The sequence below is a fragment of the Ochotona curzoniae genome, unplaced genomic scaffold (genome assembly GCF_017591425.1).
Source record: "Ochotona curzoniae isolate NIBS_2020 unplaced genomic scaffold, NIBS_Ocur_1.0 scaffold_274, whole genome shotgun sequence".
NCBI classification, from domain to species: Eukaryota; Metazoa; Chordata; class Mammalia; order Lagomorpha; family Ochotonidae; genus Ochotona; species Ochotona curzoniae.
Genome location: NW_024467101.1, coordinates 6,082,122 through 6,105,190, shown reverse-complemented (window position 1 = coordinate 6,105,190; position 23,069 = coordinate 6,082,122). Strand labels below are relative to the sequence as shown.

Genomic DNA, 23,069 nt, shown 5'->3' with positions numbered 1-23,069 from the left:
CAGTGCCCTGGAGCCCAAGAGTCCCAGAATACACAGAGAACCAAAAGGGTTGGGCAGCATCCAGCTGGAGACCAGAGCCCGTGTGGGTGCTGAGGGCCTGTTCCTCTCAGGACTCTGACACCTGCCAGCTGGGGCCTGAGTTGCAAGAGGTGTGTTTGAGAAGTTGGGCCTGAGAAGGGATCAGTCCCCGGAGCCTAACCTGCTCCATACCACTCTATCCCCACAGGGAAAAGGCCTGCCTGGTGGACGAGGACTCCCACTCTTCAGCTGGGACACTGCCGGGCCCCGGAGCCTCCCTCCCCTCCTCCTCTGGCCCAGGTCTGACATCCCCACCTTACACAGCCACTCCGATTGACCACGATTACGTCAAATGTAAAAAACCCCACCAGCAGGCGACGCCGGACGGTATAGTGCCTGTTCTCCCTACTGCCAGCCCAGGGCAGCACGCCAATCATGGGGCGGGGGCTCGGGCGACGTTGTTTTGTCGCTTTGTCTTGGTGAGGGGCGGGGTGCTGGGTCTGGGGTGACACGGGCAATGTTGCGGCTGTTCATTAACCTCATGGACTCACGGTGATTCTTGTGCTTCCAGAGACACGTACAGGGTCGCCACCTGCCGGGCTGCCCACCTGGGAGCCAGGGGTCTTGCCTCTTTGAGCTTGCATTGCCCACTAACCCACAGCTTACACAGAGGGGCTGCTGGTGTTCAGCGGCTGCCATGTGCTCAGCTCTGTGCAGCCTGGCTGGTTGACAGCACGTTGGGGTGGCTCTGTCATTCTGACAGTCCTGAGAAGCCTGTGACTAGTGTGCTATACCTCTCACCCCCAGGAATGCGAATTATTGTTGGGAGGCCACCTGGGCCCCCGTGCAAGGCTGTTCCATGTGGGGTATGGCAGGTGGCGACCATCCAACCACATTCCTTACTAACATTAGGAGGCTTGCATGCTGGCCTATAGTTTGATTTCTTCATGTTTTCCTCACGACAGTGATAAGCTGGTGACAAAATACTTGCTGGAGGGTGCCCAGAGGGGCACTGAGGGGGCCTTGGGGAGGTGGTGACAGTGCTGGAAGATGACAGAGCCACCCTCATTCACGTGCCACTCATCTCATCTGGGCTGCAGGGGAGACAGGCATCACACTGCCTTCCCAGCGTGATAGCACACCCTCACAACTGGGTCTGGCCAGCTCTGGTGAACCTTACCCAGCAGCTCCTTGGGCCCTCTGCCGCATCATGGTAGCTTTGCAGTTGAGCCTCACACTCAGCTGGGTGGAAAGTCCAAGTGGGCCCCAGTGCCCACTTTCCTAGAGAGCTAAGGGGCAGGGGTTGAGAGAACAGCTTAGAGAGGCACTGGGGAGGGGCACCCCAGTCCTCTGGTGTGGGGTTGAGTGATGCCCTGAGAGCCCAGAGACTGTAGTGTCCTGACCTGGGGTGGCTGTCACCCACAGTGTGTGCTGAGAGGGGCAGCAGATCTAAGTGTGTGTGCTGTATGTCTACGTCCGTCCAGACACAGGTTCGGGTCCTAACCGCCCCTCCCCTTCCCCCCGTCGTGGTGTTGGCACCTCCTGGCTGCCCCCAGGGGTTGAACAGAGATGGGAGGAGCTGGCGCACCTGACCCTGCAGGCTTCAGCTTGGCAGCGTGTGCCCTCTCTTTCGTTAGCTCAGATTAGACAGGGAACCACCAGGGTCCAGCATGGCAACACTGAGGAAACACATTAGCAGTAAATCCCTGCCCTGGGAATTTGTTTCTGCCAGGTACTTCCTGTGAGGATTTAGCACTGGGCCCGAATTTTCAGGGAGGAGAACTGCCTTTTGCAGTTGTCCTTGTGCCAGGCAGCCCCACCCGTGTGCTTCTGGGCTAGGGCACCAGCCCCACCCTCCCCTGCCGGCTCCTGCTGAGCTTAGCCCACAGATGCCACTGGGCTTGGCCTGCGGCCCGCAGAGCTGGGCATGTCCTCCTCCGGGAGTCAGGACGGAGGCGTGGCGCCACCTGACACCAGCTGCCCAGCTCTCCTGCTCTAGCGCAAGCATGTGCCAAGAGCTGAGGGGGCTGCTGCAACGTGCTCACATGGTAGCCACTGGGCTTGACAAGTCCTGGGTATGAAACATAATTCCTCTTTTGTTCTGGAAGCTTACAGGAAGAACTGTGGAAATTAGCATAAATGCAAAATTTTTCATGTTTGAACAGTTTAAAATACTGACTTAAAAAGCTCTCCAAGTCATTCTTGTCAGTGATTTGGAACCTTTGGGATCCCACGGCCTAGTCCTAGCCCTGGCAAAGCCCAACCCTGGCTGCCCAGTGTTGAACCCTCAACCTCCTCAACTCTGAGAGAAAGCGGGGTCTGCAACAGGAAGCTGTGGGGCTCTGCAACCACCACACTATTGACGCAGCCTCTTCCACAGCTGCACTGGTGCTGAGGGAAGGGGCCTGGGCCCTGGCAAAGGCCACCAATCACTCCGGTCAGGATTTATTGATGGCCACCACAGCCACACAGCCCCTCATTGCTCCTGCCTCTAGCCTGGGTCTGGGAAGGGTCTGATTTACCCGCTTCACTCCTCTCCTGAGATCAGCTGCAGGTCTCCCATGGGAGCACATGGGTGTCCATGCCTTAGGAAGCCACAGCCGAACCCTCCTGCCCCAGGGAGGCTGGCAGGTGCTTCTAGCCATGGGATAGCTGAGGAAAAACGGGTGGAAAGGTTTGGGGACCGCACCCTTGTGAGACAGGAAACCCAGGGTGGAGTGCCTCGGAGCCCGGGGTATCTGAGTCCTAGTCCTGGCTCTGTTGTGTATATGCTCATGAGCCTTGTCTAGGCCTTCTCTTCTCTAAGCATCTGTAGTACGGGGTGTTTCTCCAGGGGTATTAAATAAGAGCACATGGTTAGGAGGAGATTGCCTCTCCATTTTAACGGACCTGCCATTGCTTCAGGAGCAGCAGTAAGTTGGGATCAGTTCGGACTTGGTGCAGGCATTTTTGCAAAGCAGCTTTGGCTTTATGAAGGTCACCTGACATTTGACAGTGGCTGCTTCACGGACCCAGCTTTGCTCTCTGCACTCCCGTCACTGGCCTCGTGTTTTCCACTCCGGGCTGGGAGCTTCCTGCAGCCACCCCAACCTGGTGAAAAAAAGCCCTTAGATTTGGTCTCTCAGCTCACAGCAAGATACCATGGCAGCCAGGTGCCCTTAGCTGGGCAGCCAGGAAGGAGCTCACAGCTGCCCTGAGGAGGAGCCTCCCCAAGCTGAGGCGGAAAGAAAGCTGAGTGCTGGGCTGGTGCTGCTGCCAATCCTGACTGTTGGAAGCTTCCTGAGAGGAACAGAAGGCTGGAAGGTGCACACTGTGACCGTCAGAGAGTGAACAGCATGTGGCCTTTCTGAACAGAATCTTTGACCGCCCCCTCAATATTGCGGGGTGTGTGTGCATTGTGAACAAGGAGGTCCCACTGCCTAGTACTAGGTGCCTGCCGTGTGCTCAGCATCACTGACAGTAACATCCCCTCCTCACCGCAGCCCGTAGGCTTCGTCTTCTCCTTGCCCTGAGGGAGACAGCTGAGTTTTCTAGATGAGAAAGGCACTTGGCTAGGGCTGCCTACCAGCTGTGGCAGAGCTAAGACAGAGGCATTTCAGTCCCTTCCACATAGGCCAGGGGTGAGGCTAGTGCTGGGCAGGCCGCCTCTGCAGGCATTTCCCTCCACTGATGGTTCTGGGAGCAGGGCTGTTGGCTGCTCACTTGACTGTGCTCTGTCAGCCTTTGGGATATGCCTAGAATGACCTAGTGGATTGAAACCCTCATTTTTTTGCCTGTCACACTCCGTGTGATCTCAGAATGCCAGAGCCAGAAAGGGCCTTAGAGGGCTTGCCCTGTGGGCACCTAGGAATGGGCTTCCTGTACCTTTAACCAGCCTGGGCCTCACTGATGCTAAGCTGGGTGCCCAGGGCAGCCCAGGAGTCTGCTGCACGCCACTGTAAGGGAGGCAGGTGCCAGTCCGTCAGTCACACAGCTGAGGGTTGGGGTGTAACCAAAGCCAATGCAGCGAAGGTGAGCCCATCCCGAGGGTCCTGACCACTTCCCGCGTGGGAAGTCTTTCTGAGGAGTGAAGACTTGGCAAGATTCAAAGTAGGTATCGATGTTTGCTAAGGATGGAGGAGAATGTCAGAGGGAGCCTCAGGCACTGGTGGCCATGTTGCTGGCCCTGGACCGAGCTGCTGAAGTGCCTCACCGAGGCACCCTGAACAGATGGTAGGTGGTAGCTACGGTGTGGGCCTTTCTGGGGAGTCCAGGGTGTCTTGTGCCAAGGCCCTCCCACAGCCATCCATTGCACCATCATGTTGTTGGCGTGTGTGTTGTGTGCCATTTGTGCTCATCCTCACCTGTGTGCCCGACGCTGCCTCCACCAATATTGCCCGTGCTGCCCCTAACCCTGCCCACACTCTGTTCTCCAGGCTTTGTCTTTGCGCTTGCACCTGTCACGGCTCGCTTCAGGGGACAGCAGACGCATGCGCAACCCTCAGTCCGGCTCCCTGCTTCCCCTGTGACCCTGCTGGTCCTGTGATTTGGAGACTGTCTGTCTGATGTGCTTCATTCGCTTCTGCTGATGGTCAGTCTTTCAAGCCTGGCCAGAGGTCGAGGCGGTAGTGCCTTCCCACCTGCCTGGCAGGTGGCTCAGTCCTATATTTCCATTGCTTTGCTCTTTCTTGCTTTAAAAATAAATAAATAAATAAATAAATAGATAAATAAATAAAATAACAAAGACAGCAAGAATGCAAGATACCAGCATCTCTCAGCAAGGACAAATGTGTGACAAGGCAAATTGCAGTGTGACCAGGGTACACCGAGGTGGGCCCTGTTTGTGCAGACCACAGTGGCCTAGCTGCAGAGGGCCCCCACCCCAGCCTACCTTCCTAGAATCCAGCAGGGACATTGCTGCTGTGAACAGACCACTGAGGTAGGGACTCTGAGGGGAGCATGGGTTGTCCTCCTTAATCCCCCAAGGCAGTGGACACTGCATCTTCTTTGCTCGCCTCTTCTGTTCCTCTTGTGGAAATCTCTCCAGACCTGAGCTGGCCATGGCTTCATGAAGAAGCTGTGGTGGGCAGGGCACTCTGCTCCCAGAGTGCTATCCCAGGACAGTGCCAGGACGGGGGCACGCTATGAGGTTTGGTCATTCGGGACATCTTCCTGGAGGAGGCAGGTCCCGAGAGATGCCTGCAGGGTCACCTAAGGTTAGGGCTGATGGACACAAAGATTCAGTAGAGACTGTAGGGAAGAGAGTCTGTGAGAGCAGTTGTAAGACCCCAGGGGCAGTGGCTCCCATAGGCAGAGCAGAGTGCTGTGGCCACAGGGCCTGTCTTTCTGTACCCTGAGGCAGCCACATCCTCTGGGTCACCCTCTGAGAGCTCTCCTGAGAGGCTTGAGAGGGGGCTGTCCACCTGTCCTTGGTTAGGAAAATGCTGGTGATGTCCTCCCAGCAGGCAGACCCACTGTTTCTAGCACATTGGGCCTTCCAAGAGATCGCCTCACCTACAAGCCCTGAGCAGGAAGGGGCACAGGGTACAACCCAGCCCCTTAGTGCTGCCCTTGCAGCCTCCCTGCTGCCTGTTGTGTGTCTGCCTCTCTCGGGGCCCTGGACTTGTGGAATCTCTTCCCTTTGGCATCAGTCCAGTCTCCTCAGGCTGATGGGGGAAGCCATTTCTGTGCATGATGCACCTGTCCCTGTAACTGGCCGGCAGCGTCCACTAGGGCAGATTTTCGTCCAGCGGAAGTTTCTCCCAACAGCCGTTGCACCCAGGTTTACAGTTCTTAAAAACACATTGTTTTCTAGTTCGCCCACATCTGGGATCTCAGGGTTCAGCGGTCAGTCACTGCCGTGGACTTGACCCTGCACTTTGACCAGGGCTGAAGTGTCAGCAATCTCCTGCTAGAGAAATGAAGAAAACACACCAGGCAGAAACTGGTACCCTGTGACTAGCGAGCTCTGGTACGCTGGCCTGGAAGTCACAGGAATGTGCAGGGGTTTAAGCCGAGTCAGACCTTAACAGCCTCAGAGCAGCATCTGCTATGCTGAGCAATAGCGCTCTTCCCCAGCACTACTTCCCCCTGCAGGCCGGGCTCTCACCCCATCACAGCTGACTCCATAGGCTCCTGTCTGTGAGCAGAATGCGCCGGGCTCAGAGGCAGCTGGCTGACAGCTGCCATCCCGTAGGGATTGAGGGAGGCAGGAATAGCCCACAGGCACAGACCTGGAACCTTCCAGTGATTCACAATGAAAGAATCAAATATTTATCATTTTGCCACAAATATTAATTAGAGTGAGCAGGTTTTGAGGGGGAAGGTTTTTAAAGGAATGTTGGAAGAGAAAAGCAGGGCCAGCCCCTAGTCTGCCTCCTGGTGCCTGCCTTCTTTTCTCGTTGACTTTCCAGCAGCTCCTTGAAGAAATCCACTCATCAAGCCTGCCTTCCAAGGAGGTCCCACCTACCCACCCAACCCTCCAGGAAGTTGGGGCCAAGTCCGGCACCCCTGGGACATGGGGGCTTTACCTCCATCTGGCTCTTGTACCATCTTGGGACTCGAGGAACCCAGAAAACTGCCCCTTCCTCCCACCAGGCCTCTCTGTGAGGTGTCTAAGGCAGCATGCTGACCAGCACTACCTGCCTCAACCAGGTCCCATAGGGAAACAGAGGGCCTCTGGTTACTCAGCACAGGCCTTCACACACAATGCTGTGCATGGCTGCTTGGCCGAGGGCCCACCCCTCTGATTCCCCCAGGCATGCCTCATGGAGGAGGGGAAATGGGAGCCAGGCCTGGAACCTCCACTCCTAGTTGAGTGGAAGCTGTGTGCTCTTCTGGCCCACAATCCCCTCTCCACGTACTCAGGGATTATCTATCTATCTATCTATCTATCTATCTATCTATCTATCTATCTATCTATCTATCTATCTCTTAGCAGCAAAGCACACAGGCAGTGGACAGGCCAGGCTCAGTGAGGCCAGGCTGAATTCAGCTGTGCAGTGGACCTCAGAGAGGGGGCTTCTTGGCCAAAGGCATGAGGCTAACAGGTTGGATCTCTTCCTGAGAGAAGTCTTCCCCCCTCCGAAGATTCCCCTGTTCCCGGCCATTCTTGGCTGCCCTGGCCCTTTCTTGGCTGTGCATCTGGTGACTTGAGAAATGGCCCTCCTGGGAGAAAACAGCAGTGAGCAGCAGCCTTCCCTCTCCTGCCCCCATTGCAGGAAGGCATGGCTGTCACTTGAGGAGATGCGCATGTCCTGTGTTTCCCAGGCACTCGGGTCCTTGAGTCCTTCCTGCAGCGTCTCCACCACCTCCTGCTTCCCAGCATGCACAGCCCTGCCTTTGCTGCAGGTGATGGTTCCTGGGGCTTCCTCCTTGACCAGTGCTGACCCCAGCCCTGTGAGCAGTGCCTTCCTCAGCTGTCTTAGTGCCATTGTCTTCCCCCTGCACAGTGCCCCCCATAGCCAGTGATAGCCTTAGGTCTCCCTGCCCAGCCACTCAGCTTGTGTTTGCTGTGTCTCTCTGCTCTGCAGCTGTTGCTGTGGATGTTATTTTAAAACCAAGTTTCCTTGGGAGTGCAGCAAGCCATCCTCTCTCCGCCACACTGTGCATGGTGATGCTGGGCCACCTTCTCTGCACACTCAGGGCCGTCAGTGGTTCCCTCACACTGCAGCAGCATGAGGAGTCAGCACTCAGGGAGAAGGTCTGCATGCCTGGGCCAAACCTTGCTTCTCATCCTGGAGATCAGGGCTAGGATCCCTTTAGGAGCAGAGCTTGTGAGCAAGTGAGCAGGTGAGACTGCATGCCCATGGATGAGACCACCCTAGCCAGGCTGGCTTCCAGGAGCTGTCATGGGCTTTGCCACTCAGATATGCAGCTGTGCAGTGACTTGAGCTGGCCCTGGCATGACTGCAGGAGACGTGGGCCATGGGGACATGGCTAGTCAGCCGTCTTTTCAAGTCTGTGAGGCTCTAGAGTTAGTCCAGGCCATTGATCTTCTGTCTGTCAGGGCCAAGGACAGGATGGGTCACTCACATGTGCCCAGCACTAGGCCAGGTTGTTACACGAATCCCTCGTGTGTGTCAGGGTCAGAGGTAGGAACACTGTGACCATCGTGTTACAAAGCATGAAACAGGGTCCTAGATCAGCAAATTCATTCAGCCTGGGTAGCCATCCTCTTAATGGAAGATTTAGAATGTGGGTCTGAGGGGCAGTGCCGTGGCGTGGGAAGTTAAGCCTCCAGGTGTGGCTCTGGCATCCTGTATGGGCTCCAGTTCAAGTGCCAGCTGCTCCATTTCTAATCCAGCTCCCTGCTAATGCCCCGAGAAAGCAGCAGGAGACGGCCCGAGTCCTTGGTCCCTCTTCATCCATGTGGGAGACTGGAAGAAGCTCCTGGCTTCATACCACCCTAGCTCTGACCATTGTGGTCGTTTGGAGAGTAAGCCAGCCAATTGTCTCACCTTTCTATGTAAATCTGCCTTTCCAATGAAAATAAACTAAAAAAGAATGTGGGTCTGGGGCCTTGAGTCCCAAACGCACACAATGACCCTGTGTGTCCTCTGGAGCTAAGGGTCTCCAATGTCGGGTTTCCCTTATTTTAAATATGTATATATTTCTTTACTAAACTTTTTTTTTTTTTGTAAGGGCCCAGGCTATCCTTTGCTACTTTCCCAGGCACATTAACAGGGAGCTGGAGGAGTGGAGCAGCCAGGACTCTGCCTGGTATTCATATAAGGTGTTGGCACCATGGCAGGGCTTAACTTGCTACATCATGGTGCCAGCCCCAGGCCTCCATTTGTACTCAAGACAGCAAATGGGGTGTCCCCACTCTTACATGAGAGCAGTCACTCCTTCACACTCTGGCCTTGGCTGTGGAACTTCCAGTGGGAGCTGCGGGATGACTGACTCCCGTTCAGTGCTCTTGGAGCTCTGAGATCTGCCCTTGCAGGTCTGGAAGGAGCCCTTCCCTGCTTCCTGCTCAAATCTCACATACATCCTAGGCACCCCCAACCTTAACTCCGCTGTCAGCCCACCTGATACTGGTGATACATCATTTCCAGGCAGGGGACAGGGACTCTGGCAGGCTGGAATTGGGCTGCCACAAGGCCACCGAACCCAAACCCTGGCATGTGCTGAGACATGGATGTCAGGCCAGAGCACTGCACCGCCACTGGACCATGGGCTAATTCTCAGCATTGCTGTGTACAGCCCGCCTGCCCGGGCAGCGACGAATTCACAATGGCAAGTCTGAGGCACTTGTGCTACAACAGGTACATGTTCTCGGGAGCAGGAGGGCTGATAACAGAGCTAGCCTTCTGTGGCGTCCAGCGCTGATGCAAACACTCGCTGTGCATTAACCTTTACTAACCCTCCTGACGACTCCATGGAGTGGGCACTGGTGAGGAACTCCAAGTGGAAAGAGCTGTGGCATTTACATAGGCGCTTGGAGTCTGTAAGTGCCAGTGCAGGACTTGGGCCCTCCCAGCCAGCGTCTTCTAGAGTCCAGGGAGAAACAGTTCTGCATGGCTCGACTACTGCTTGGTTATAACTCTTTTCTACAATCTAGCTATGCCCTTAGGGTAAACAAAATACGTTCTCAAGGCAGGCATTGTGGCACAGTGGGTCAAGCTGCATACCATGTCAGAGTGCCCTGGGTCGAATCTCACCTCTACTTCTGCTTCCTGCTCATGTCCTTGGGAGGCACACGTGATGACCCAAGTGCCCCTTGCAGGTACACCCCTGGAAAGCTGGATCTGAAGCAGAGTGGCTGGGACTCCAACCAGGCACCCCAGTATGGGATGTGAAGCATTGAGAGTAGCAGCTTAATCAACTCTGCTTAATCAACACCCAACCCTCTTCCTTGCTTCTTGCAACTTCTGTGTTGAATATCAGATATTTTATGTACAACAAAAGAGACTGAGGTGGTATTTATTCTTGACTTAAGTTTTCCTCCTCCATTCTGAGGCTGTCAGAGAAGTGGAGCTGGGCTCCCAGGAAACAGCCATCTTGAGTGGTGTTGTGGCTGGGCTTCCCTTTGATGTGCCTCTGGCTTCCAGGTGCCACCACCTTGGGCTTAGAGTGGCCTCTGGCTTGGCAGAAGGCTTCTCTCCAGGTTGAGTGCCACAGAGAGCCACTGCCTCCGAGGCCCTTGCCCCGCCTGGCTGTCTGCTACATTGCTCTTGACAGCTGCTTGCTCAGCCTTGGGAGCTCTGAACGCAGCCTCAGGTCGGGCAGGAGGTGGGGCTTTCTCCACGATCCTGGTAGATCACAAGGTCTTCTCCCAGCTACAGTGGGTCCTGTGCCCCGGAACCATCAAGACTGAAGGGTTTTCGTTCCTAAGGGAGAAAGACCTCTCCCCCTTCTCCCCTCCAGGCTTGTGTTCCCAGGGAGGTTACTTCAGCCTCCTGCCCCATCCTGCCCTACCCCTGTGGCTCACTTACCTGTGCAGGCCAGGTGAGCGCAGCCAGAGTGCTGTGGGTGTGACTCCTGTGCGAGTCTCTGTGCCAGTCCACACTTGGCCTTTAAGGGCAGGTCACTGATGTGCACACTACCTTCCTTCCTCTGTTGTGTCTCTGTGGTCGAACGCTGCCCAGTGAGGGCTGCTATGCCCTTTTGCAGCCCGTCAGCTGTGGTGGCAGTGTTTGCACTGCCAGAGTCAGTAAATGCCACAAACCAGGTCCCTTGAGAGTCAACTCTTACAGGTTTTCCAAATATCACTGCTTGGGGAAACCCCAAGAAGGTGGCCTGTGGAAATCGGTGCCTTTGGCAAATGACCCCGGGCCCTCCAGGACTGAATGGCTTGGCTCGGCAGTATTAGGTTGGCTGTGTTCAAGGCCATTGGCGCTCAGGGTAGTGCCCCGGCCAAGGAGTGGGATATGCAATGCCTTAGGAAGTTCCGCCAGTGTTGGAGAGGATCCAGGTTCACCCTCTGGCTCTCTCTCCCTCCTTCTCCCCCCCATAGACCGCAGCCAGGACAGCACAGCCGTGGCACTCTCAGACTCCAGCTCGACCCAGGACTTCTTTAACGAGCCTACCAGCTCCCTGGAAGGCCCTCGGAAGTCCTCCATGGAGAAGAAGCTGCCCACTCTCAGTTCCCAGCCAGCAGCAACGGGTAAAGACCTTCATGGGCCCACGGAGGAAAGAGGTATGAAGACCCAACCCACTGAATCAGCACTACTTTGCTGTCCTGTGGCAGCCCAGGCAGAACTGAAGACCACAGGCTCCGGAGTGGCTTCCAACCTCGTGCCTCCACCGGCTGCCCCGAGACTGAGACCTCAGTTGGGCAAGTTACTCACCCCTCTGACCCTCCCCCGTTCTCCCTGTAGGATGGGAGTGATCCCAGTGCCCACCCCTGGGTTGTGAGGACTAAAAGAGGCAGCCCCTGGGGGTACCCTCCCCATCCCCACCCCAAGCCAGTGCACCTCGTGTGCTCCGTGGTGTTTGTTGCTGTGATGACCCTTGCAGCCCAGCCTGGGAAACCATGACCATGGTAACAGGTCAGCCCTATTTTTTTTTTCTTGGCAAAAAAGTTATTAAAAAAAAAAGTCTTTGGACCCAGGTGTCACAAATGTGTTTTCTTTTTAAGTCTGAATCATGTCAAAACTTTAGGAGAAATTTCCCCTTAATGGGAAGAGGGCCCGATCTTGGCCCTGGGTCCACCCAACTGTTCTGGGCTCCCCAGTTCCCTGTGGAGATCATTGGACAGAACTCCACCTCTGGGCTTGCTGGAGGACCTCAGGGGGGCCGGGGCCTTTGCACTGCTGCCCTCGGGGTGGCTGGTCTGCATGGATTTGAAAAGCTTTCCTGCTCTGACCAGGGCCTTGTGTACAGGTGCCCACTAGCCAGTAACAACAGCAACACCCCAGGCCCACACATGCGGCTGGCTCATGCCAAGTCCTGCGTGAGCTCCTTTAGTCCTCCCAACCAGCCAAGGAAGGAAGGCACTCTGACAGTCCCATGTTACAGGCCAAGAACCTGAGGTGCAGAGAGGGTCAGGAATTTGCCCAAGGTCAGTTTGTATCTTACTCACTACTCCAGGCTGCCCTTTCAGGTGGGCCCACAGGGTGCAAGTGCAGCTGGGGAGAACCCTCATGTCCTGGGGCCCTGCACCAGCTCCAGGAAGTCCCACATAAGCCTGAGAGCTCCCTGTGGCCCTGGCAGTAAGCCTCTCCCAACTCACTGCTCCCCTGCCAGCCTCCCCAGGCCAGCCTTAGACTGGAGAGAGACCAGAGCCCCTCCAGCTCGGAGGAGTTATGCCTCATAAGAACAGGAAAGAAAGGCACAGAACATGGGACTTGGCAGGTAGCTTTATTACATCTGTTCCTTGCTGAGAGGTGGGGTCACAGCCTTAGTTTCCTGCCAGCCCATTATATGACCACAGCCAGTGTGGACATTTTGTAGCTGACATAGGCACTCTGTAGGAAGTCTGGACTGGGAAGGAAAGATAGAACTGGCATGGTCAACACTAATGCAGCACTTCCAGTCATAGAACGATGTGTTCTTCCAGTTGGACAAGAGAGGCCTACCATGGTAGGTCTGTAACCTGCCAAGCAGTGAACCATCACAGGTGCCATTGTGTCGTTGTCGGCCTCTTCCCTGCAGTGTGGGCAAGGACCTGATGAGGGGCGTGTGGAACTAAGGGCAGATTGGTGCAGCCCAGCCTGTGCAATCTCTCTAGACTCTGAGAACATTGTGCCCCTTCCTCTTTCCATTCAGGGCAGACCATGACATGGACAGGGGGTGGAGGGTACAGTTGTTAAAGGAAATCACCTAAGGTCACCACCACAGTAGCTGGGTGGGCAAATGCAGTAGGGAATGCATACTGAACCCATGCCCAACACACGGTGCCAGGATGGCGCTACTTCAGGCCTGACCTTGATCAGTGACAGTTTCCAGCATCCCTCTGCTGGGTTCCCAGTGGGTTCAACAGAAAGCCAGGGCAGCAGAGCCCAGGCCAGCCCTCCCTGGGTGCCCCTGAGCATAATCCACACCCCTTGCTCTCCAGGACACTCTGTGGGTGGCCCTGTCCCCAGTGTTGTATGTTAGGGAGCAGAGCCTGGATCTTGCATTTTGTGTGTACTGTTGAGCAGCTAGGTGTTCCTTGTCCAGGTCTGTCTCGGGCACTGCTGCTGAAGGGAGAAGCACAGATCTGCCAGCCGCGCCCTGCCTGGTACAAAACACAGGCTTCCTGCTCCCATGTCCACACCTGCTGAGCTCTGGCCCCTTTCCCTTTGTCCTCCAGAGCATCCTCCCCCACCTGGGCTGTGTCGTCGTGCCCATGGTGCCTTGAGTGAAGAGGCTTCCCAGAGCGTCTGTAGCTGCTGGCTGCAGCTCACCTGTGCAGGGACAGAGTTTGACAGCATCTCTCAGGCATGACAGAACAACAACATGAATTTTTTAAATAGAGAAAGAAGTTGACTCTTTTCACTGTTTAGCACAAACCCACTGTTAGTGCTTAGCTTTTGTTTGCCTGCTTTTTTATTTATTATAATGATTTTATATTATTATTACTACTACTACTACTACTACTGCTACTCAGAGATTAACAATCTTTGCAGTCCAGGCTGTGGATGCTGGACCTGACCCACTCCTGGTCAGATAGAAGCCTTGCTTCCATCCCCATGTTATAACATGTAGTGGTGCTTGGTTGGTAGGGAAGAGGCGGCCCAAGAGGCAGTGGCCATCTTGCCCAAGGAGCCCAACTGCCTGCTGTTTATCTGACCTTTGTAGCAGCCACCTTGGCTGGACAAATTTTGGCTTCATTTTCTCTTGTGGATCTCACCACCACATGTGGCCTCCTGCAGATCACACTTCTATCAGGAAACTCCTGGGCCATTGGTACACCTTAGCCAGAGGCTGGGCTGGACAAATGTCCAGGCCCCATGTGTGCTTGTACCAGGAACCCACCATGGAAGGCCCCCGCCGTCTTTACCCTCTGCTTCCTAGGACCTCTGTGGGCTCAGGTTGACCATGTGGCTCTCATGTTCTGCTGGCCTTGACACATAGCCCACGGGCAAAACAAGAGCATGCACTTGACTTTTTTATCGGTTGGAGGGAGTCCTTGCATTCTTTCCTGGAATGGGACACCCTGGCTGAGAAGCTCCGTGTGACCCTGTGGATATTTCTTATCTTCTTCCCTCTCCTGAAGCAAGGAGTGGGGGAGTCAGCCCCTGAGGGTCATACCCAGGGGGAGAGGGCATGGCATGGCGGGTAAAGCTCACCCCATCTTTCTTGGGCCCCTCAGGTCACCCAATCCCCTGAGGTTTTGACTAGATTTTTAAATTCTGGCTGTTTCATTTGTGTCTTCAGATGTGTATATTGAGCCTCTACCTGCATTCTATAAAATAACTGTTCTTGAATACTTTTAAAAAACGTTTATTTACTTATTTAAGTTTATTTATTTGAAAGCAAAGTTACAGAGACAGAGGGAGAGACAGATCTCCCATCAGCTGGTTCACTCTCCCAATGTCCACAACAGCCAACACTAGCCCAGGCCAGAGCCAGGAGCCTGGGATGCCATCCTGTTCTCCCACATGGATGACAGGATCCCAGGGACTTTAGCCGTCTACAGTTGCATTTCCAGGCACATCAGCGGGGAGCTGAGTGAGAGGTGGAGCAGCCAAGACTTGATTCAAATGGGATGCCAGCCTTGCAGGCAGCAGCTCTACCTACTGGGCCAAACTACCACTCTTGTGTATGTCTGTGTATCTCTGAGCACTTAGCACCTTACTTGAACCCCCAGGAGGTGGGGGCCTGTGGTATTACCCTCTTTTCTACCCCCAGGCCTGGAGCCATTGCTCATCACTCACTATGTGTTGTCACCCCAGGAACGCCCTGGAAAGCTACGTGGTTTTTTAATAAGGCTCTGGTGTCCCCTGTAAGACACCAGCCATGGAGCCCTAGGCAGCTTCCTGAGCCCACCTGCAGAACAAGTGGAGTATGAGGAGCAGCTAGGGCTTCCTGGGACTGTTATTCCAGTGCCTTCCAAGGGTTGCAGAAGGGGCAGATCCCCTGCTAGGCTCTTGGTTAACAGGAGAGCATAGACGCAAAAAGTGGCTGTTTGCTATGCACATAGCGCCATGGTGCAAGGAGGTGCCGTGTGCAAGGGAAAGTGACAGCAGGGCCCTGCGGGCTGCAAGGCAGCGACCGAGGCCCAGATCGAGGAGAGCAGGAGTCAACAAGAAAGTGCGGCAGTCAGAGAGACAGGGACCCTGAGGGAGATGTCCCAAGTGCCTGGTGGCAGGGGAGCTGGGAGGCAAGGCCAGGCCACTGAGACATAGCTGAGGGGAGCACAGGAAGGGCTTGTTCCAGTGACTTTCTCGGCAAGTAGAGCAGAAGCAGGCAAGCCAGTCACAAACCCACATCAGCACACTGGCACTCTGGAGACCCTAATCCTTGCCCACCCGGTCCTGCCCCATAGGTCCCACAGGGCTCTCAGTGGCTCAGCTCACAGCTTGGACCACCTTCCAGATGGGTGATGCCACTCTCTCTGGCTTCCTCCAGGGGGCTGTGCAGAGCCTGCCAAAGTTCTGAGTACCTAAAGAGCCACTGACAGCAGCCACCTTGCCCTTGCCCCTTCTCCCATCCCTCCTTCCTGGGTCATACTGGTTCTCCTTGGTCAGCTTCAGGGCTGGCTCAAGGTTATTTGGCCCACTGACTGTCATGGTCCTGGGGCCCAGCCTTGGCTCTCCCGCATGGCAGGGCTCCAAGCTCCCTAAGTGGATCAGGCCTGGGCATTCAGGTCCTGAGTTCATGTCAGGTGTGGGCTCTGTGGGCTACACTTGCACCAGCCCCGCTCAGTGCCTGGCCTGCATATGGCTGCGGCATAATCTGTACACCCCAGCTATGCCCCACTTTCAAGGGCTGGGACACCGAGTCCAGCCTCGAAGCCCCATTCTCTATTACCTGTGGGTCCCTCCACTGTGTGCCAGGTAGAGACAGGGTCCCATGGCACAAAACAATACTCCATGTGACCACAGAGGTCTCAGCCAGTGGTGGCCACCCAAACCTTGGGTCCGATGCCCATCTGAGCAAGGGTTCCGAGGCCTCAGCCCAGGGTGACTTTGTGTTCTTTCTCCTCGACTGTAGGGAAAACTGAGGAGTCCTTGGAGAGCGCAGAAGGCTTCCGGGCCACAGAGCAAGGCAGCCAGAAGGCTGCTGCAGATCCCGCAGCCTCTGCGGGCATCCCCGTCAAGCCTCCAGTGTCTGCCCCTGCCCCATGGGACGGGAGGAAGAGAGGAGACCCCCTGGCAGAGCCTGCCGCCTTCCCGCAGGGACTGCCGGCCGGCGCAGAGGAACAGCGCCAGTTCCTCACGGAGCAGTGCATCGCCTCCTTCCGCCTGTGCCTGAGCCGCTTCCCCCAGCACTACAAGAGCCTCTACCGGCTGGCCTTCCTCTACACATACAGCAAGACCCACCGGGTGAGTCGTCATTGCTCCCGGCAGGTGCAAGGAGCCTCGGGACCTTCTTCCCTGCGCAGGCAGGCGTGTTGAAGTTGGTGGGCAGATGGGAGCCTTGTGATGCACAAATCTGGGGTAGCAACACACGGAAGTGCCAACCTCAAAGTAGGCCAGAGGCGACAGGGCCCTGGGTGGCAGCCAGGGATGAGGGGAGGAGGGTGGTGGGACCTCTAAGGCTGGGGGGTGGGCTAGGGGTGAGGGCCCTTCCTAGTAAGGGTCCCACAGCAGCTGTCTTCTCACATTTGGGCTCCCTTGTTCCGGTAATTACCCACCATCTCAGGCCCACCATGTTTACCTCTCCCAGTGCCCCCAGGGACCCCACTACTTGCTCCCTGCCCCCCAGGCGTGCCTCCCCGGGGGACAGCTGCTAGGTCTGTCTCAGCTGCCCCTGCGGCCCACGGGTGGGGTGCTGACAGCCTTCCCCAGCCCTTTTTGGAAAGTAACAGCTGCACCGGCCTTCAGAGCTCCCCGGGCTGCCCAGCCAGCTCTTGCATGTGGGCGTTTAGTGTCTGTGCACGGAGTGAGGCGTGGGCAGGGACAGGGACCCCGGGGGCAGCTGTTCTTCTCCTGCAGTCTCTCCTCATTTCCTCAGGAGGTGTTGGGGAGGCAGATTGTTAGAAATACACAAAACCAATCCTGTCGTGACCAGTCCTCCTGTAGTTATAACAGCCCTGGGCCGTGTGGAGGGAGGGAGGCCCGGGGACATTGCTGCATCCGTAGTGAGTGAAGGATGACAGCAGGATGGAGGAAGGAGACCACGCTGAACAGGGCCAGCAGCGCAGGGAAGAGGCCAGCCTGGACCTGCATCAGTGCCCCAGCATGGGAGGGGCGAGTCAGGACGGCCAGTGACATTGCCCTGTCAGTCAGGCTTCCCTGAAGCCCCTCCTGGTTCCCGTGCTACCACTTCCCACCTTCTCTCTGTGACCTTTGAAGAAGCAGGAAGGGCCGTTTGTGGGAGATGGACAGTGGCTTGGCACCCGCTGTATGCAGGAGCTCACTTCACAGAATGCTGCCCAGGGAGATCCTTGCCCTGTCCCTGCGGTGACTGACATGCTCATCTGGCCTGACAGATTCGGCAGAGCACCACAGGTGGAGCTGGCACAGGCAGACTTGTGGGGGCGGGGTGGGAGGAGGCGTCTGCTGGCAGTCGAGGACAGGGGGTGGTAGGCCTGCTTTGCCTGCTGCCTGCTGCTTGCCTCTCGGGCTAGAGCCCCGCCTCCTCAGTGCCCGGTCTGTACTTGGCTGCGCCCTCACCTGTGTGCCCCAGGCCTCCTGTGCCCAGGCTCATTGAGTCTTAACACACCCCAGCCAGCCCCCATCATTGTCCTGGCCTGTTTGGGGATCATCCACTTTCTTCCTTGCGTGCCCCAGTGAAAGGGGACACTTGGAGCCACACCTGGCCTCTCTCCCCTGCTCTGACATGGCCATGAGCAGCACTATTGTCCCCTTGACCAGGACCCCATGCTTCGAGGCTTAGCCCAGTCCCTCCCCACATGCTGTCACAGAGTGCTCCTCAGGAGCAGGTGCTAAGATGGGGTGCAGGATGTTGCTAGGGATTGTACTTGTGGGAGTGGAGTGGGTCGCAAGACAATGATGAGTCCTTCAAAGTACCAAGTAGTATTAATGTTGAAATTAGAGAAACAGTGCACAGCACATCACCATAGTCCAACCCATGCCACCCCCCAAGACCAAGCTATCCTGCCCCTGGTATTTCCTCCCATTCCTGTGCACAAACCCATGGTCCTTGAGCAGGACGTGCCATCTCAGGGTTGCCCAGGGCCAGGCAGCCGCACTCATGGAGGACTCGGTTAGCCTGCTGCCACACATACACCGCTGAGGATGTCCACACTCAGAGTTTGCTCTTTGGATCTTTCCATAGCATTCTCCAGGTCCTCCTGGCCACTCTGTCAGGGTAGGTGCCCCCAGCTGACAGCTGCCCCCCAGTAGTGAGAGTGGAGCCCCCCCTGGGTTGTTGCAGTCAGTTTCCACAGAGCCTGCTGTGAGCTGTGTTCCCAGGTTAGAATCTGTGGTTTCCTGGTCATGATCCTAAGAGAGCGTGCTCCCTGCTTAGAGCCACACGGCTTATCCGCAGGTGCGTGCAGTGGCTTCTGGGCCACTGAGTGTATCTCGACCTTGCCTACACCCCTGGACCACTGAGCTAGCTCCCACCAGATCCTCTGCATGCCTTGTCCAGAGACCTGGGATCTGGGCAGGCCTCCATCCCTGCCTGGGGTGTCAGCTTGCTGGCAGCAGTTTGTCTGCCAAGCTGGGGACCACAGCTCTCATGGTTGCTGATTAATGCAGGCCTAACTGGCAAGCAGTGACCACTTTCCAAACACAGCTGTGTGGTAACAGATACACCCCACCATGCATTTTTGGCCATGAAGTTGCATGTATGTATGGGTTGGGCAGTAGCATTTTCCCTGTCGCTGCCTGTGGCTCAGTGGATGACTGGAGCGTCTAATGTCTGTTTCTTGAGAGGAACCCTGTCAGCATAGCCTGCTTGGCACTGGATGGTTGGCTCTGGTCCTACAGGTCATTCGCAAAACACCCCCAGGGAGGCTCTGCTCATTTCAAAGCCCATCCAGGCTTTGCACGGCAGCCACCTGCAGGACGCAGGGTACCAGTCGCTCAGCTGACGGCAGAGAGCTTTTAGAGAAGGGGAAAGAATGTGGGTTTGAAGATGGCTTGCCCTGCATCACATCCCGGTGACAGGCACACTTGGTAGCTCAGGGCTCTTGCTGACCAGGGATGATGATATGCAGATAGTATTGTTGTGACAATAAGGTGGAGGTGGGGGTGCTCAGGCAGGGCCATTGCCACAGTCTCGTGTCTCCCATGGCTCCTTACTCCTCTGCAAGGCCAGCCAAGGGCCCCTGCCTGGGACAGAGCCGCCAGGGGCTAAGGGGCTCTGGAAACCTGTTCTGAACCACCCTCCTGCTCACATCTGGCTTTGCTCACAAGCCACCCCAGGCAAGGCCCCACATGGCCAGGCATGCCTCTAGGGTTCCCAAAGGCCCTCCACACCTCAGACGGGGAAGATCACTGGTGCTGACAGCCCAGGGCCTCCTTTCCAGCTTCACTCTCCTGCCTCACTTGCAATTTCTGGGCAGGATCATGAGCCTACTTGTGCAGGCCACGAGAGAGGGCACGTGGTATGGGGACCCCCCCACCCTCACCATAGGGGCTCTGGCCTACCCTAAGCGGCACAAGGAGGCCAGGGTGTGTCCACACCACCCTGTCCTCATGCCACATTCTGCCCTCTTGATGGGAACCAACCTTGTGTTTCCTGCTGCCTGGGGGCCAGGCCAGCACCTGCTAGGGTGGACCCCGAAGCCTAACAGTCGAGGAAAGAACAAACTTAGAGGACTTGGCCTTCCCAATTGCAAAACATCCTATAATCTATAGCAATCAAAACAATACAGAAAATACTCAGCCTTTAAAAACACAGGAAGGAAATGCTGTTAGAGGCAACACCGTGGGGCCCCTGGAGGATGTTGTCCTGAGTGAGATCAGCCGCACCATCTGATGAAGCCGCTGTGGCCTCCTGACCCAATGGTCTAGAGATAGGCATGGGCCGAGAGCCAGGATCAGTCAGAAACCTGGGCAGCATGGAAAGCAGGTGTGGTGAGAGGCTCGGGGGACATGGTCCCAAGTGACAAGAGCATCATCTCTAGGTTGTAAAGGTGAAGCACCTGTGGCCCTTGAGCATGGAATACATGTGGCCTGCTGTGTAGAGCTGTGTAGCAGGTGCCAGCCAGAGGCCTGCCACGCCCCAGGGGCTCCCCCCAGCTGATTCAGCCAAAGAGCATTCAACGAAGGGGCACTTTACAGAGAACCCAGGAGAGCGGGAACCCATAGAAAGGAGGGATGCTGAGCCCTGGGCAGCCCCAGTTGCCACCGGAGGGGCTCAGACTGTTAGAGCTGTGGCCCCCACCAGTGGCTCCAGGCAGTTGATCCCGTCCACCCAGGAGCTTGGGGCTGTGTCCATGCTGGCTGGAGGGAAAGCCAGCGCTGCAGTGAGGGCAGCAGGAGATCCCAGCGGGTGTGTCTGCAGGTGTCCGACTCCAGGTGTCTTCTGGTAGCACAGCAGTAGGGGTGGGGCGGGAGCACAGCAGTAGGGGTGGGGCGGGAGGGGAAGAGTGAAGCCCTAGTTGCTCCATGTCCGCCGTCCACATCCTGCTCTTGTGCCATGACTCAGGAGGAGGTACTGTGGAGGTCACTCTTACATCCACAGCTGTAGTTTTTCATACTTTTCTTCCTCCTTGAAAGTGCTAGTGCGTCTGGGCCTGTGGCCCACAGGTGAGCACTACGTGTAAAACAGGGTCCTTCCCAGGCACGAGGCCATTCAAAGCAGAGTCAGTCCATGTCGTGAACGGTCCTGTGTCCTGCGGGATATTCAGCAGCACCCCCAGCTGTGACAGCCACAGAGACCTCCAGATCCAGTTGGGGGTTGCTGGTGGAGGAACAGGGAAGCACTGACACAAGTCTCCTACAGGCAACCCCAAAACCAACATATATTTCCTTTTCCTTTTCTCCCCCTACCTCCTTTATTTTTGTCTTTGATTTATCTACCCATATTTATTTGAAAGGCGGAGAGACAAAGAGAGCATCTGAGGCAGCCAGAGAGAAATCAGCTATCTACTGATTTTACTCCCCCAAATACCCACGACAGCCAGGAACCTCATCCCCTTGCAGAACAGGAACCCAAGTACCTGGGCCAAGCCCTGCTGCCTCCCGGGCTGTGGTGCTAGCAGGCAGCTGGAGTGAGAAGTAGAGCTGGGATTCACACGCAGGCTCTCTGATGTAGGATACGAGTGTCCCCAGCAGCATTCTGGCCTCTGTGCCAGGCGCGCCCTCCCTTCTGGTTAGCCTGTACACACACACACACTTGGTTCTCCTTTTCCACCTCCATGCCCTCATAGACTCCGACCACATGACTTCTGGTGACCACACAGCAGGTTGTCAGCCCTCCGCTTCTTTCAACCCTTTATGTCTGGATTTTTCCAAACATGGAAATTCCAGGGGCTTCCAGTCATTTCCCCACAGCACCAGGGGATGAGGGCGTGGGGTCCCCCACAGGCGACAAGGAACAATTCCCTGGTGAAGCCTCCACCCACTCTCAGCTCCTCTATTTGTTGTGGAACCCACGAGTGGTGTCCCTGCCCCAGGCCACTTCCCAGGGAGTGGCCAGGGAATGATACACAGCCAGGACCTCACACCCTGGGGAGCCCTGGCCAGCAGCCAGCTGTCCCTGGGCCCCAGCAGCCAGCTGTCCCTTGGTGTGTCTGTGTAAGGGCCTTGAAACCTGGTCTCTCTGAGCCTCACCCTCTCCCCGTGGAAGGAAGGAAGTAGCTGAATGCTGCTGAGTGCCACCGTCATTGTTGGTGGCAGAAAAAGAGCCTCCATGTGCAGTGGTACCTGGCACTGGGTCCACCAACTTTTGCCATCTTGGGGCTGCAGGTGACCCTTGGGACCATTTTCTCATCTCCCTCCATCAGCAGGCTCTTGCAGGCCCCCCCCCCACTACCCCACTACACTCCAGGAGTGAGTGGACAGGCGCTGGGATTGAGTGACACCTTGAAGGCATGGACTGTCTGGCGTTGCTAGCCCTGGTAAGCCCAGTGTTAGTCGTTCTGCCCTTGAGCTGTTGTAGCCACCCTCTCCTGCCCTGTGCCACTTGCTCTTTCCTGTCTGTAGGGGGCCCAGGGTCTTCCTTCCCCTTGCCCTAAATCAGCCCCTGCCTTGCTGTGCACCTCTGGCTGTTCCTCTGGCCTGATGTTTGCTGTCATTCTCTATACATTGCTGCTGATGTCCCTTCTGTAGGCTCCAAGTGGGCATAGCTACCAAGCAACCACCAACGAGCAGGTCAGCCCGTGTCCTTTTCCCAAGAGGCAGGGGCAGAGAGACAGCAGCCCATCAGGGAGTCAGTGAAGAAGTGGCCACAGGACTCTGGAGATAGGGCCATAGGAGCCTATGGGGAGGAGGTGGGGTAGATCTGATGCCACCAAACAATGAGACCTGCAGGGACCAAAGTGGAAATAGGTGAAGGGCTGTACGTGGGGCAGGGCGAGGGGAGGGGCACAGTGAGCTAGTCTTTGGGCAGAGGACTGAGGCCAATGGCTGGCCTTCGCCGCAAGGGAGGTGTGAGCCCAAGTGGAGAACTTAGAAGATGCCTCTGCCTTTTACTGGGGAGCAAGGAGGGGCACAGGAAGAGATCACCTGTGTACCCCTGGAATCTTCCCCACCACCCCTCATGAGGACCATCTGCCCTCTGTTGGTGTGGGGTCTGTGCATAAGGAGCCCTGGCAGATGTGTGCTGTTGCTTGATGTGAGTGGCTCCAGGGAGTTCCTCCCATTCCCAAGGATTCCAGGCCCATGGCATGGGGATAGGTTTGCAGGAGGCATCAGATGACTGGCCATAGCAACGGCCCCAGTGGCCAGCACCCCATCTGGCGCAAAGTGCCTTGCACACCCTGCGGTGGGCAGAAGAGGCCAGGCCTCCCAAGTCCCTGTGGCCACTGCCTTCTGCCTCAGGGCCTCTCTGAGCCTGGTGTGATGCTGCGTGCCACAGCCATCGATCGGCTCTTTGACTGGCAGGCCTGGGAGACGGTG

General features: G+C 56.3%; 1 protein-coding gene across 1 annotated transcript in view; it reads left to right on the top strand.

The window, feature by feature from the left end:
- Nucleotides 1-23,069, top strand: part of CABIN1 (calcineurin binding protein 1) — a 112,549-nt gene that overhangs the window by 60,209 nt on the left and 29,271 nt on the right. The window contains exons 26-28 of the mRNA XM_041003467.1: nt 227-405; nt 10,958-11,140; nt 16,084-16,415. Of these exons, the coding sequence (XP_040859401.1) occupies nt 227-405; nt 10,958-11,140; nt 16,084-16,415 (694 nt within the window). The remainder of the gene's footprint in view (nt 1-226; nt 406-10,957; nt 11,141-16,083; nt 16,416-23,069) is intronic.